The 14,103-nt window shown below is 50.8% G+C and overlaps 1 protein-coding gene across 4 annotated transcripts in view; it reads left to right on the forward strand.

Annotated features, from left to right (window-relative positions):
- The window catches only part of LOC144762134 (cullin-9-like), a 518,599-nt gene that overhangs the window by 233,417 nt on the left and 271,079 nt on the right, over window positions 1–14,103 (forward strand). For all 4 annotated transcript variants that reach the window (XM_078647278.1, XM_078647280.1, XM_078647277.1 and 1 more), the window contains 3 exons: window positions 4,996–5,186; window positions 12,046–12,427; window positions 13,246–13,438. In XM_078647278.1, coding sequence (XP_078503404.1) covers window positions 4,996–5,186; window positions 12,046–12,427; window positions 13,246–13,438 — 766 coding nt within the window. The remainder of the gene's footprint in view (window positions 1–4,995; window positions 5,187–12,045; window positions 12,428–13,245; window positions 13,439–14,103) is intronic.

The following is a 14,103-nucleotide window of genomic DNA, read 5'->3' on the forward strand; positions in this document are numbered from 1 at the left end:
GTCACCTGAAGCGATGAGCGTCGGGCACTAGAACTGAATCTGGCTGAGAGCCCTGTCCCCCACCCGGATGTGTCACCTGAGGCGATGAGCGTCGGGCACTAGAACTGAATCAGGCTGAGAGCCCTGTCCCCCACCCGGATGTGTCACCTGAAGTGCTGAGCATCCGGTTCTCTTCTGAGATGATCAGCTGTGAGGCCCAAGCTTACTCCTCTGCTAGCCGCATATGGGGAAAAGAACATATTTGGACTGGGTTGGCACATAGTCCAGTTGTCTCTCCGAAGACCTGCAAAATCTGGAGCACCCTTGGCCCTGTGACCCAAGGGTCGGAGATGAAGCATAACGCGTTGTCGGCATATAGTGCAAACCTGTCTGAGCATTCAGGCGACCAACCCAACCCCCGGATTACCGCATCCAGGCGCACCCATGCTGCCAATGGCTCTATACGGAAGGCGAATAATAGCGGGGAAAGGTGGCAGCCCTGTCTGGTCCCCCTGCGGATGGGGAAGGAGGGAGAGTGGTAGCCAGCCACAAGAACCGTGGGCGTAAGATCCATATATAGTAATTTTACATAGGCACGAAAACGGGGCCCTTGGTTAACCGCTTCTAAGAGTTTAAAAAGATAGGTCCAGCTCAGTGAGTCGATTGCCTTTTTCGATGTCCGCTAGTAGGACAGCCGCGGGCGTCTTAGGCCTCAGCCACAGCAGTGTGGGCCTGGTTGAGCGTTGTGGCATAAAGCCAGATTGATCTGGATATACCAGGTACAGAATATAAGTGCGCAGGCGATCGGCCAGGACTTTTCCTAGCAATCTCGGCTCACAATTCAATAGGGATATGGGGTGATACAGACCTGGATCTTCTGGAGGGTGACCCGGTTTAAGGAAGACAACTATTTCGGCATGTCGCCAGTCTGGAGGCAGGATACCCTGTTCCGAAGGCAGGTGTAGCGCTTTAAGTAAGTGTGGGCCAATGGTCCCCATATGGGGGCGCATTGGAAAGGGCTGCTGTTAGAATTGGGGGTCTCTGGTTGGCGCAGGTATACACTTGTGTCAAACAGGGACCCTCTCCTCTAGTCAGGGCAAAGGACTACTCCTAGAAATAACCCCTGCTCACCCTCTAGGCGGCGTGGCGCGAGCAGACAAGGCTAATCTCTAGAGTACATATGGCTAAGCATTTGTCATAACATACACAGTGACCTATTAACCGACTTCACAGAGACACAAGACTGTTGTTTAGTAAAAATATATTGTTTTATATAAAAACTATCAGCAGGCTTCAGAATACAGGCTTAGTATATCAAAATGGTTCCAGTAACTCTAAAAAAATGATGCCACAATGTCCACAGCAGGATGTAGGCCTTAGTTGCAATGTTCAGTCTTTGGAATGCGTTAAATACCTCTAAAACGGCTTCACTGTACTTCAGGCACTGTCTCTATGGTTCTTGCACTGTTCGTTTAAGGTCTGGGCACTCCGTAGTGCTCCTGTGCGCTTCGTACGATTACCGGGAAAGGGGCTCACTAAATCTCACGCGCCCCGCCTGAGACGCGTATGGCGTAGGCGATGCAAACAGGGTGTACGAGTCGTACCAGACTTGTGCGGCTCGTACCTCGGTGCGTTCCAAGTACACGCGCCGCGCGGACACTGCAGTCTGGAGCGCGGTGTACGATCCAGATGTACTCAGGGCAGGTTCAATGAAGCGAGGCAGTGCGAGTCGTTGTTGGGAGTGAGACTAGCACAGTTCAGGGCTTTGGAGGCACAGTACCTTTTCTTAGTTGTTCGGTGCGGACGGAGAGAAGACGGTCTGACGTCCCACGAAGCGGTGCCTTCCTCTGTTGACGCGAGCTACGGCTCGATGGCTCAGCAGGCTATGGTCGTTGAGGACAGCGATGCGTTGTGGGGCAGGCGCTCGATCTCGGCGTACGCTCCGGTCCTGAAGGGAGGGGCGGTAGCGGCTTGATGCGATGTCAGCGGCGAGGCGCTTCCAGCAGGGCGTTGCATGGGGGGGCGAGTTAAGGCGAAGTCCGGCTTTACTTTGTACCCTACGGCTCGGGGACCACAGGGACACGATGCTCAGACCGGGTGGGTTCTTGGCTTGGCGTTGTGAGCTACGGCTCGACGGCAGAAGTCACAGTGCGTTAGCAAGGCAGGGTGGGTGTCCCAGACTCTTCAGAGTGCGGGATGGCGGTGCACAGCACACTCCGTTTTCCGTGGGCAGCGCTGCAAAGACAAGCAGCACAGTCACCAGCTCTTCCTTCAGGTGGGTAGCGCCCAATTTTCCTGGGGCGCAGTTCAGGGGGCAAGTTCACAAGCAAGCCCTTGAGATTGTTTCACAAAGATGTACAAGTTGAATTAAAAGTCTTTCAGTCTTTTCTTCCTCTCTCCTTCTTGCAGCAAGGCACCCACCACAGGCCAGTCTCTCAGGATTAGAGACAGTAGTCCTCCATGCAGCTTTCCCAGGTCCTTCTCTTCCGGCAGAGTTTCTTCTTGGCGTAAACAGGATCTGATTTCTTAGGAGCAGGGCTCCTCTTTTTATACACCATTTCTTTTGTTCTTTCAGGCCAGGGGGGCCTTTGCCTTATCCAGTCAGTCTCTGAGCACTTTGTTTTGCAGACTCTGGTTTCTTCTTTCAGAGGGTGGGGCAGGGACAGCAGACGCTCCGCAGGAGGTGGAGCCAGCATTGTGGTGACAAGTACAGTCCAGGAGCACTCTGTTGACAGTCTTCCCCTCTCTCTTCACAAGGTGCAGGGCAGAGTCATAAGTCGCTCCGCAGGGGGCGGAGCCAGCATTGAGGTGGCAGAGCACAGCCCTATTCAGAGTCAAGGGGCACTCCCCCACCCATCCTGGTGTAATCGCCCTATTCACCACCTGTCAGCCCCAGCCCTGTCACTCACAGAAACCAGACAGCAGATACACATAAGAGCAGAGGTGGGCTGAAAAGGTTAGGCAAGCAAACACCAGCTTTCTAAAAGTGGTGTTTACAAACACAGGATATTAAAATAAACTTTACTAAAAGATGTATTTTATTATGCTGAGTTCGGGCATACCAAACTTGAATTTCTACCATGTTCCCTGAGCCTGCTGGGATTATAGAGTGTAATAATCCCAGCAGCCCATTCTGGCCTATGAGAACAGGTAGCCTTACAATAGTGAAACACAAAAATGGCTGTAATTCACTATTAGGACAGGCCACACACATCAGGGCTTGTCCTACCTTATGCTTACAATGCGCCCTGCCCTTGGGCCTACCATAGGGGTGACTAATATGAAGTTAAGGGAAGGTTTAGGGACTGGCAATTAGGGGTACTTGCGCAGTCAGCATGGCAGTACCAGACTGCACGCAGGTTCTGCAATGGCAGACCTTAGGCACATTTTACCAGGCCGCTTCTGTGAGTGGCACAATCAGTGCTGCGAGCCCACCAGCAGCATTTGTGTTTACAAGCCCTGGCACTCCTGGTGCACTTTACTGGTGTCTGACAGTAAACCAAATAAGCCAATCATGGAAACCAATCACATATAGCAATTTACAGTAGAGAGAGCATATGCACTTTAGCACTGGTCAGCAGTCGTAAAGTGCCCAGAGTCATTAAACCAACAAAAACAGGTCAGAGAATATATGGGAGGAAGGCAAAAAGTTCAGGGATGACCCTGCCAAGAGGGCCAAGTCCAACACAACCCCCTTCCAACCAAAACGCAGGGTAGACCAATCACCACTGTGATGGACTTCCCGGCTTTGGGTGATAGAACATGGACCTGGCCCGCAACAGCAGGGGCATATTCCAGTTCTACGCCAATCTGAACCCATTTCAAATCCTCTGTGCATACTCTCAGGGTCCACCCAGCTAACCCATGGGGCACCCTTCTCTTCATCCGTGGACACCACCTGTGCAGCATCTAGCCTTAACCTGCTCACGTGTGTCCCAACAGACAGACATCAAGTCACAGTGGCCACTGACAGTAGTCAGGGATGAGACCCAGGCCTCATACCTCTCAGGGCTCTCAAACCTCTGTGGCCTCAGAGAGCGGGGGGCAGTAGTCCCAGGTGCTTGGCACCCTTTGTCCACTCTCCTTCCTGTCAGGTCAGGTATGACATCCTGGCACTGACCCACCAGCCCCAGGCCTGTACCCGGCGGCTGGACCAGAGACAGGGGTGGGCTCTCCCACACCCGGTCTTCTTCCTTGGGGCTCTGTACCCTCCCACTTGGAGTGGTACCCCCTTCCAGAATTGTCAGGGCACCTGTGGCAGGTGATCTGCACAATTCACACACCAGTTCAGGGGTGCTATCCTGCAACTGGGGTACCAGGTCAGGGGGGACACCCTGTACCTGGCCTTCTAACCTAGGGTCTAAACCCTCAAGCTGCCCCAGGGCAGAGGCGAGAACTCCCTCCCTCTGCACCCCCTTTTAGAGTACTGCCCACTCCCAACTTGAGTGGTACCCCTAGAAGTGACATGGGTCAGGACACTAATTACAGTGGTCCCACCCTCCAGGTGAGACAGCCTCTGAACCTGGCTTTCCAACCCTGGGACCAACCCATGCGGTTGAACACTTGCCTGGCGCACCAGGACTTCCTTGGGAGCACGCATGCCCCCCCTGAGGGTAACACATACTTCCTGTGTTGTGTTACAGTCTACCTGGCGCAGATCTCCGGTCCCCTGTCCATCTGACAGTGTGCGAAGACCCCCCAGGACAGAAGTGGTGTCCCCATGGTCATTCCCTGGGGACGCAGCCCCTCTGGCTGGCATCTGACCCACTGGTTCTTTCACTGGGGACTCTCTCCCCCTTTCACCCCTCCATCTGGACCTCTGCACCCTCCCAACTGGAGCGGTACTGCCAGATTCAGATGGGGGTTCAAAAGTAAAAGTTTTAGTTCATGAAGTTTCTCCACTAACTCTTTGAGAGTCTTAGTCTGTGTTATTTCCGTTACCTTATCGACTGACCAAACAGTTTGTGTCCAGTAGGTTTTTGTTGGTCACAGTGTATTCGTTTGTTTCCTCCACAGTGTCGCAGACCTTTTACTACAAGCCCTTTGGTGGACTCTACAACATGCCCTACCTGATGGACAGCCTGAGTGAGGACTCTGGGAAGCTCAGCCAGTCCGAGTGGTGGGAGCTCTTGTACTTTATAAAGAAGCTGGAACCTCAAGAACAGCTGGAAGTCAACAGCATCATTCGACGAAACGAGGACGAGCAGGTAAGGATATTGGATCGTGCGGTGAAGCAGGGCTGCTTCTCATTTGTTCATGATAAGCCTGCAACATGTTCACATAGAACCAAGAAATCATGTGTGTGTAGAGTTGCTCTTTTTGTCATTTCAGATGCATTGGAATTTTGTAGAACTTGCAGACAATACACAGTACTTGGTTCTCTCTCTAACCTAAAGAACAACTTTGCATGTTATCCTGCGATTCCTTCAGTGTGAATATATTGTGACAGTTGTCATGATCACTGTAGGTTGACACAAATGTAGGGTGTCACTGCTGGGGAATATTGAGTGTAGGGTGGACTTTTTACTCTTTTTATAAAAGTGTGACCCTCTGACTTATTTCCTAAGTGACTATGTTCCCTTGTCCAACAACATGGGGGTAATAATAAACCTCGTTTTGCAGCGTGAATCTTTCTGGATTCACTATGCTGTGCATTATTCCACGGTCTTGTGGTTGGGTCCGGATTCGTAGTCTTTTCTCTGTTTTTTTTTTTTTTTTGTAGCCCAGGTGGGCGTCGGCGTCACACCCCTTTGGGTGTATTTCCGGTGACGTCGGCATGCTTCCTGCGGAAGCTCCCACTCTTGGGCGCCATCTTCAGATTCTTTTTTTCCGCGGTCGGGTCTGGATCGTTCCCGTTTGGGCTCCAGACATTTTTGGAGAAAGAAGAAAGAAAAAACAGAAAAGATGAGGAGAAGTCATCTGAAGACTCCAGGGGACTTCATCGACGAACAGTCAGCAAGGAGAAGGCGTTTTTCATCGAGATCCTCGACGACCGTCGACGAACACGCGACCAGGGAGGCCCTGGACGCTCGATGATTGACAACACGCCGTTCAAGTTCTGCCGTAACTGCCACCACAAGTACGCGCAGAAGGACCAGCACCCGGTATGCAACCTTTGCCTACCGGTGAACCACGAAAGCGGAGACTGCAACGCCTGTTCCGCCTTCGCCCCAAAGACCCTTCGTGTGAGAGAGAGGCAGAGGGTAGCACACGCCACCCTGCAGGGGAAGGCCCCGACTCCGTCCCTCTACGAGCTGGGGATGTCCTCCGAGGAAGAAGACAACGCTGCCGCCGAAGACGACAGCTACACGATCGTAGAGACCAATTACACGAAGACTTCTGACAAGGTAGGAGACTCTTCGGCCCCCAAGAACCCGAGAGACTCTGAGTCTAGAAAAATCGAGGGCAAGACCCCGAAAGCGCCGACGCCAAAAAAGGCGGCGTCCGCGACTACTCCCAGGCCCAGCGGATCCTCCGAGAAGGAGTCCCCGGCGCCGAGAGCTGCTGATCAGCAGAAAATGTCGAAAATCGTCCCCGAAAAGGATCGATCGACTCCGAGGGAGAAAGACCCAAAACTGACGACGACGACCAGAGACCCAAAATCCGGTTCGACGTCGAAAACTTCGACACCGAAAGGCACGGCGCCGAGCCATCCGCCGAAAAGAACGGCCGACCCATCCGACGCGGAGCACGCGGCCGAGATGGAGAAGAAGAGAAGGCGCCGAAATGGCCGAAATGGAGAACATCATGCAGCGGAAGAAAGATTTCGACGCAAAGATGAAAGCCTTCACGATCCCTCACAAGACCAAGCCACCGGTGGTGGAGGCGGTCGAGAAAGAAGAAGAGATCACCGAAGTCGCCGAGGAACAAGACCAGGACGTCGAGGTGGTCGACGACCAGGAGGAGTACGAGAATCCCTACGATAGTTACAACTATGGGGAGGAAGAGGAAAGCAGGACGGACACAGAGTCGGCACCCTCTGACCTACAGGAGGTAGATTACATAGATGTCGACACCGACAGCCCGGAGGAGGTGGTCGACACTTACCCCTCCAGGCCCTCGCCGCCGGACGACATCGGGGCCTACAACTCGGTGATACAATCTGCCGCAGCAGCTTTCAAGCTCAAGCTCGACGAAGAGAAGCAGAAAGCAGACTTCCTTCTAGAGACATTGCTCCCAACACAAATGAGGAGCCAGTTCCTTCCAATGCTCGAAAGCGTCTTGGCTCAGGGGAAGGAAGCATTCAGGGAACCCGCAACATGCAAGGCAGTAACTCCCAGAACAGAGAAAAAGTACAAGCATGCCACAAAGGACCCGGCCTACATTCAGGGCACGGTCTCCGCAGACTCCATTATCACGGCCACAGCAAGGAGGAGGGCTAACGTACCCACTACCTCGGGTCCGCCACCGGATAAGGAGAGCAAAAGGATGGATCTGGTGGGCAGAAGGATCGAACGGAATGCCGCGACCCACTGGCGCATGGCTAACTCCAACGCCCTGATAAACAGGCACATGTACCAGATCATGGAGGGGCTGGGGCAGTTGGTGAAGGACCTGCCCCAGGATGCCAGACAGCCGAAAAGCTGGTTGAAGAGGGACAAAACGCGGCAAATTCTTGCCTTAAGACGGCCCTGGATGGGGCAGACACCGCCAGCAGGCTCATGATGATGGGTGTCACGGAAAGGAGGCACGCCTGGCTCAGGATCTCAGGTTTCAAACCGGAGGTGCAACACAGCATCCTGAACACACCGTTCAACGGCAACACGCTTTTCGGAACAACAGTTGATGAACCGCTCAGTCAACTAAAGAAAGATAACGAAACAGCAAGATCCATGGGAGCATTGCAGTTCAGAGGCAACAAAAGGGGCACCCCGTCACGGAGGCCCGGCGGGAGAGGCGGAAACCAGCCAGGTACATCACACCAGGCTTTCCAACAGACGCACCAGACGGACTCGCAGGCTCAGCAGGGTCAGCAGAAGCAATCCTGGCAATACCAACAAAGAGGCCAGTCCTTTCGAGGGAGAAATGGACGGGGACAAAATAGGAGAGGAGGGCAGCAGCCCACCTCTAAGTGACTTCAAAAAACTCTGTGTGCCCGCCCACAAAAAAGGTCCCAGGGGGCAGCACGTACAGATGGGTCAAGACAAACTAGACACCTACGACCACATGACACCAGTGGGAGGAGGATTAAGATTTTACCTCCGAGAGTGGAGAGAAATCGCATCAGACAAATGGATCCTCAACATTATCCAATTCGGATACTGCATAGAATTGGAGGGGAGGCCAACAAGCAGAAAACCAAAAAGAAAAACACTAGCAAACAAACAACTAGAGCGTCTTCAGGAAGAAGCAAAGGAGCTCCTGCAGAAGCAGGCCATAGAACGGGTACCCTTCAAGGAAAGAAACACAGGAATATACTCAACGTACTTCCTGGTACCAAAGGTAGACGAGTCAATGAGACCCATTCTGGACTTACGGTTCCTGAACAAATTCATAAGAACGCAAAAATTCAAAATGACCTCCCTGTAAGAGGTGCTCCCACAATTGCAGACCGGGGACTTCATGGTCACAATAGACCTCAAAGACGCCTACCTGCACATCCCAATGAACAGAAAGCACAAACACATGCTCAGGTTCACCATTGGAGAAAGCCACTACCAGTTCACGACACTGGCTTTCGGACTAAAATCAGCACCAAGAGTTTTCACAAAGTGCCTCGCAGCAGTCGCAGCGCACCTACGAAGGCAAGGGATACACGTATACCCTTACCTGGACGACTGGCTGGTGAAAGCAAACTCATACCAGAAATGCAAGCAGCACGCACATGCAGTGACGAGCACGCTCATAAGCCTGGGGTTCTCCATCCATTGGAAGAAATCATCAATGGAGCCGGAACAAGTCAAGATCTTCCTGGGAGCACAGATCAACACCTTACAGGGCAAGGTGTTCCCCAGCGAGAAGAGGGCGAGGGCGCTGGTGAAGGAAACTCGCCTCTACCGGAAGGGACAAGCTCGGACAGTGAGGACTGCGAGCAAGATCATGGGCATGATGGCATCATGCATCCACCTGGTACCGAATGTACGACTCCACATGAGACCCATTCAAGAATGGCTACAGGAGCAATGGTCACAAGCTACAGGCGGTTGGGAGGATCTAGTGGTTGTAACGCACGCATTGCAGAAGGAGATGGCATGGTGGACCATGGAAAACATAACAAGGGGAAAGCCTCTAACGCCCCCAACGCCAACAGTGACCATCACCACAGACGCATCCCTGAAGGGATGGGGCGCTCACATGGAGGAACTCAAGGTGAGGGGACTGTGGACGCCAACAGATGCGGCAAAGCACATCAATTACCTAGAACTGAAGACAATCTTCCTTGCACTGAAAGCCTTTCAAACAAGACTGTACAAACACAAGGTGTTGATACAAACAGACAACACCACTGCGATGTTCTACATCAACAAGCAGGGGGGCACACAGTCAGCCCCGCTTTCAACACTGGCGCAGGAGATATGGAGATGGGCCATCCCTCTCAAGATAGACCTGCTAGCCATACACCTACCAGGGAAGGACAACATACAATCCGATTGGCTCAGCAGGCAAACATCGGCATCCCACGAGTGGGAGCTCAATGCTCAGGAGACAAGGTACCTGTTCGACAGATGGGGGACACCATCGGTGGACCTGTTTGCCACACGCCAGAATGCAAAATGCCAAAGCTTCGCATCCAGGCAGCCCGAGGAGGGGTCACTGGGGAATGCCCTATGGATAGATTGGTCCGGGACATTTGCCTACGCCTTTCCCCCGATACCACTGATGCACAGAGTGCTGAGCAAGTGCAGAGCGAGCAACATGACGCTGATACTGGTCGCACCACAGTGGGCGAGGCAGACATGGTACTCGCAGATCATGGAGATGACACAGTGTGCACCCCACAGATTCAGCAGGAGGAAAAACCTACTCTCCATGCAGAACGGAGAGGTACTACATCCATAGCCAGAGAGCATGAGCCTAGTAGCGTGGCTCCTGAGGACATAGAGTTCGCACATTTGAGACTGCCAGAAAGCACCCTGAGGGTCCTTCGGGAGGCACGAAGGCCCAGCACTCGGAAGTGCTACGTTGCGAAATGGAAAAGATTCACAATAAGGTGCAGACAGGAAAGACTTCACAATAAAATGAAGAGGGACTCCACAGTGCTAAGGTACCTGACGCACTTGCTGGAGAAGAACCTTAGCTCATCCTCTTTAAGAGTTCACTTGGCAGCGATAGTCGCCTACACAAGGGGAGAAACGTGCAGGAGCTTCTTCACATCACAGGTGGTGAAGAGATTCCTGGAAGGAGCGAAAAGGATCGCACCACCCAAGCGGGTGCCGCCACCTGCATGGAACTTGAACACAGTCCTAACGGAACTCATGAAAGAGCCCTTTGAACCACTTCACAAGGCCTCCCTAAAGATGCTAACTATGAAAACAGCCTTCCTGGTTGCAATAACGTCCTTACGCAGAGTAAGCGAGCTTCAAGCGCTGACGCTACAAGAACCCTTCATACAAATACACAATGATAGGGTTGTGATGAGGACTGACCCACACTTCATGCCGAAGGTGGTATCCAAATTTCACATGAACCAGTCTATACAGATACTAGCGCAGAGCGAGCCCTGCACACCCTGGACGCCAGAAGGGCAGTCATGCACTACATTGAGAGGACGAAGGGACACAGGAAAACAAAACAGTTCTTTGTGTCATTCGCAAACAGCTTCATGGGGAAAGCAGTAACCAAAAAGACGATTGCACGATGGATCGCACAGACAATTCAACTCTGCCACAAGCGTGCAGGTCAAGAGCTGGCAGAGGGGACACGTGCCCACTCCACTAGGAAGAAGGGCGCTACAATAGCCTTCCTGGCTAACACACCCATAGAGGACATATGCCTGGCGGCAACATGGGCTTCGGTGCACACGTTCACGAAGCACTACTGTGTGGACATACAAATGAACAAGCTAGCTCAAGTTGGACAGAAGGTGCTACAGCACATATTCAACACCCAACGCTCATCTTCCACCCAGCCGCCACAGAGATGAAAAACCGCTACAAAATCTATGCACAGCGTAGTGAATCCAGAAAGATTCACGCTGCAAAACGAATAGTTTTCTTACCTGTTGGTGTAGTTTTGCAGCTTGAAGATCTTTCTGGATTCACTAGCGAACCCACCCACCTCCGCCAGAAAGATGAGGCTGGAGAGAGAAGAGGTGGAAATAAAAAAATAAAAAATAAAAATTGAAAAGGACTTTGAAAGTACAAAGCGGTAAAATACCAACTAAATAGAACATTGCCATTACTTCGGAAACGAAAAAAACACGGAAAAAAAGAACCCGAAGATGGCGCCCAAGAGTGGGAGCTTCCGCAGGAAGCATGCCGACGTCACCGGAAATACACCCAAAGGGGTGTGACGCCGACGCCCACCTGGGCTACAAAAAAAACAACAAAAAAAACAGAGAAAAGACTACGAATCCGGACTTAACCACAAGACCGCGGAATAATGCACAGCATAGTGAATCCAGAAAGATCTTCAAGCTGCAAAACTACACCGACAGGTAAAACTATTCGTTAGATGCTGTATCAAAACAGAAGCATATCTTTATTTACTTTGCCCATGATGCCACGTTCTTACTTTATTGAGCGGTCTTTATTGAGAGGTAAGCTCAGCGCCCGGGTGCGTGTTAATTTGTTGTTTTAGTTCAACCTGAAATTTCTAAGACAGCTTCCAAATGGACTTTAATTTGTGAAGTACATAGCGTCTCTCTAACTGGGTTGTCCTCTTATAACCATTGGGAAATGTGATAAAATGTAACTGCTATCTGATGATCAACTCTCAGGCAGGAGACGAAGATAGATTCTACACCAGGATCTTGTTATTGGTGTTGATTTATAAAGATCTCATCCACTAACGGGATAATTCATATATTCTGTTCCATAGAAAAGGTATTCAGAGTTGACCTAAACAATGTGGGAGTCTGCTTTTGGCTTATATACAATTGTTGTGTCTCTCTCTCTCTACTTCCAGCTGTTGTCGGAAGAAGCCCTGGTGCAGTTGTCTGTGCCTGTGGAGCTGGCACAGAAGCTAGTGTGGTTCCTGAACAAGCACTGCCACGGCTGCACCTTGAGCGACCTTCACAGCTCCCACGTCTACACAAAATACTTCCTGGCCAAAGGTGTCTCTGAACAGGATAGCTTGACTGGAGTTTCTACCCCTACGGAATTCTCTGGAGCCGGTAGCTCATTCCAAGGGGCCATGGTCTCAAAGAAACCGAAGAAGGAACCTCTGTCAGCAGCCACCAGCCCATCAACTCCGTCCACAACTGAGAAAACCGACCTACAGCTTTTCAGTGAGCTGCTCAAAGCTGAGGTCCTGCAGCTGCCAGAAATGGTGGATGAAAAGACCAAAGGTGGGTTTTGCAGTTCCTCCGTATTAAACGGTCCCCTTGATTACTTGTCACTGTGAGTAAAATTCATGGCACAGTATTTGTTTCCAAAAGTTTGTGCCGATACATTCAAACTTGTATTTTTACTCTGAAGTTAGAGTGTGGCTTGTTTTTTCTATTTTGGTATATTGTCCTAAAGCAGTTGTGCATTGTAAATAAGTGGGAAGCATAGCGGACCCTTCTAGAGCCTATTTTTAGTCCTCTCTTTGAGGGTTTTTCCTTCCTGGACTCAGTTTAGCAGGGAGTTACTCTGCAATGAATCATGTATTAGTTGTTATGGAATCACCCTGTTGTACGGATGCATTTTGCGCTATACCTTTATTATAAAGACCTTTTAGGTTATTAACCCCTTCCAGGCTGATGACGAGCTCAGCTCGTCATGAGCGTAACCTGCCGTGCGCTCATGACGAGCTGAGCTCGTCATGTAACGCGGTAATTTCAAAATTGCCGCGTACAGCGGGAAAAGCCGCCGCATCGATGCGGTTAATTTTACTGCAGAGATGTGTCTAAATGCACTGGACACTTTTATGTATTTTATTGAGCTGTTATTGTGCACTTTTATGATTTACTGAACCGAAATAAACTTGTTAAATGGAAGCGAAGGAGAGATGTGTGGTTAAACATGACTGATTGTTTTCCTTCTTTGTAACATGTCTATATATGATGTGGATCACTTGTTTTTCTGCAAATAATATACGACACAATATGAAGACTGGAAGCTCTGCTTCTGGTGTGTAGCGTACAATTTTTATTACCAATAAATACAATTTTTTCCTAAGCAGCGTTCAGCAGCGTGAAGGGGAGTGGAAAAAAGAACTGCTTGGAGAAGTGTGGGGAAATTGTGGACTTGATCCGTAAGTCGAGCTCTGAAGTTGAGTTGCAGTTGACGGCTCTGGGATACATCATCAAACTCCTGGAGGAAGAGCCCGGCCGCGAGAAGCAGATCATCAAAACCGAGAGTGGGCCCACGATCAGGTGAGTCAGACCTTAGTGTCTGTCACTGCATAGACACAAAAATCACCATCTTTCTGTTAAATCTGGACATGCTACGGAACATATTACCACAGTATCCTTGTTTTACTAACTCACAGGCATAGTGATTTACAAAGGGCAGAATCTATACTCTGTGTCACAAAGACCTTCCTTTATAATCTGACTATATGCAAAGTGTCAGTTTAACAAAAACATTCAGCTTTCTTGAGAATGGGGAAGTCCTTTTGGCAGGATATAAGTTTTTTTTATTTTAAAAAGTCCTCATATCACCATGGCTTCTGCAAACTCAGGCTGCCATATGATGGATGTCTGGCCCCCAGCCTGCTGCATTTGGCGTGGCCTCACTGCACCAAACAGGACTGAAGCACCTGCCTGGAATAACCAAGCGCTGGTGTAATCATGGGACCTTTCACGTTTCCTTTAACGTCATGCCGTGTCACCTGGAGAGATCAGCCCATAACCCTTTCCTCTCACCAGGGCTGCTTGCCACATCCGTCCGCCAAGTGTAGCACACAGCTTTTAACCAGCCCGCAGGTGACGGAGGAGATGGATCTATCCAATATATAGATATCTCCCTTCTAGCGAGAAGTATAAAATAGCACAACAAGCCCTGCTGTGGTAGCCTCCGCGTGCTGCGTGATACCATA

This window comes from Lissotriton helveticus, chromosome 6 (assembly GCF_964261635.1).
Source record: "Lissotriton helveticus chromosome 6, aLisHel1.1, whole genome shotgun sequence".
Classification (NCBI taxonomy): Eukaryota; Metazoa; Chordata; class Amphibia; order Caudata; family Salamandridae; genus Lissotriton; species Lissotriton helveticus.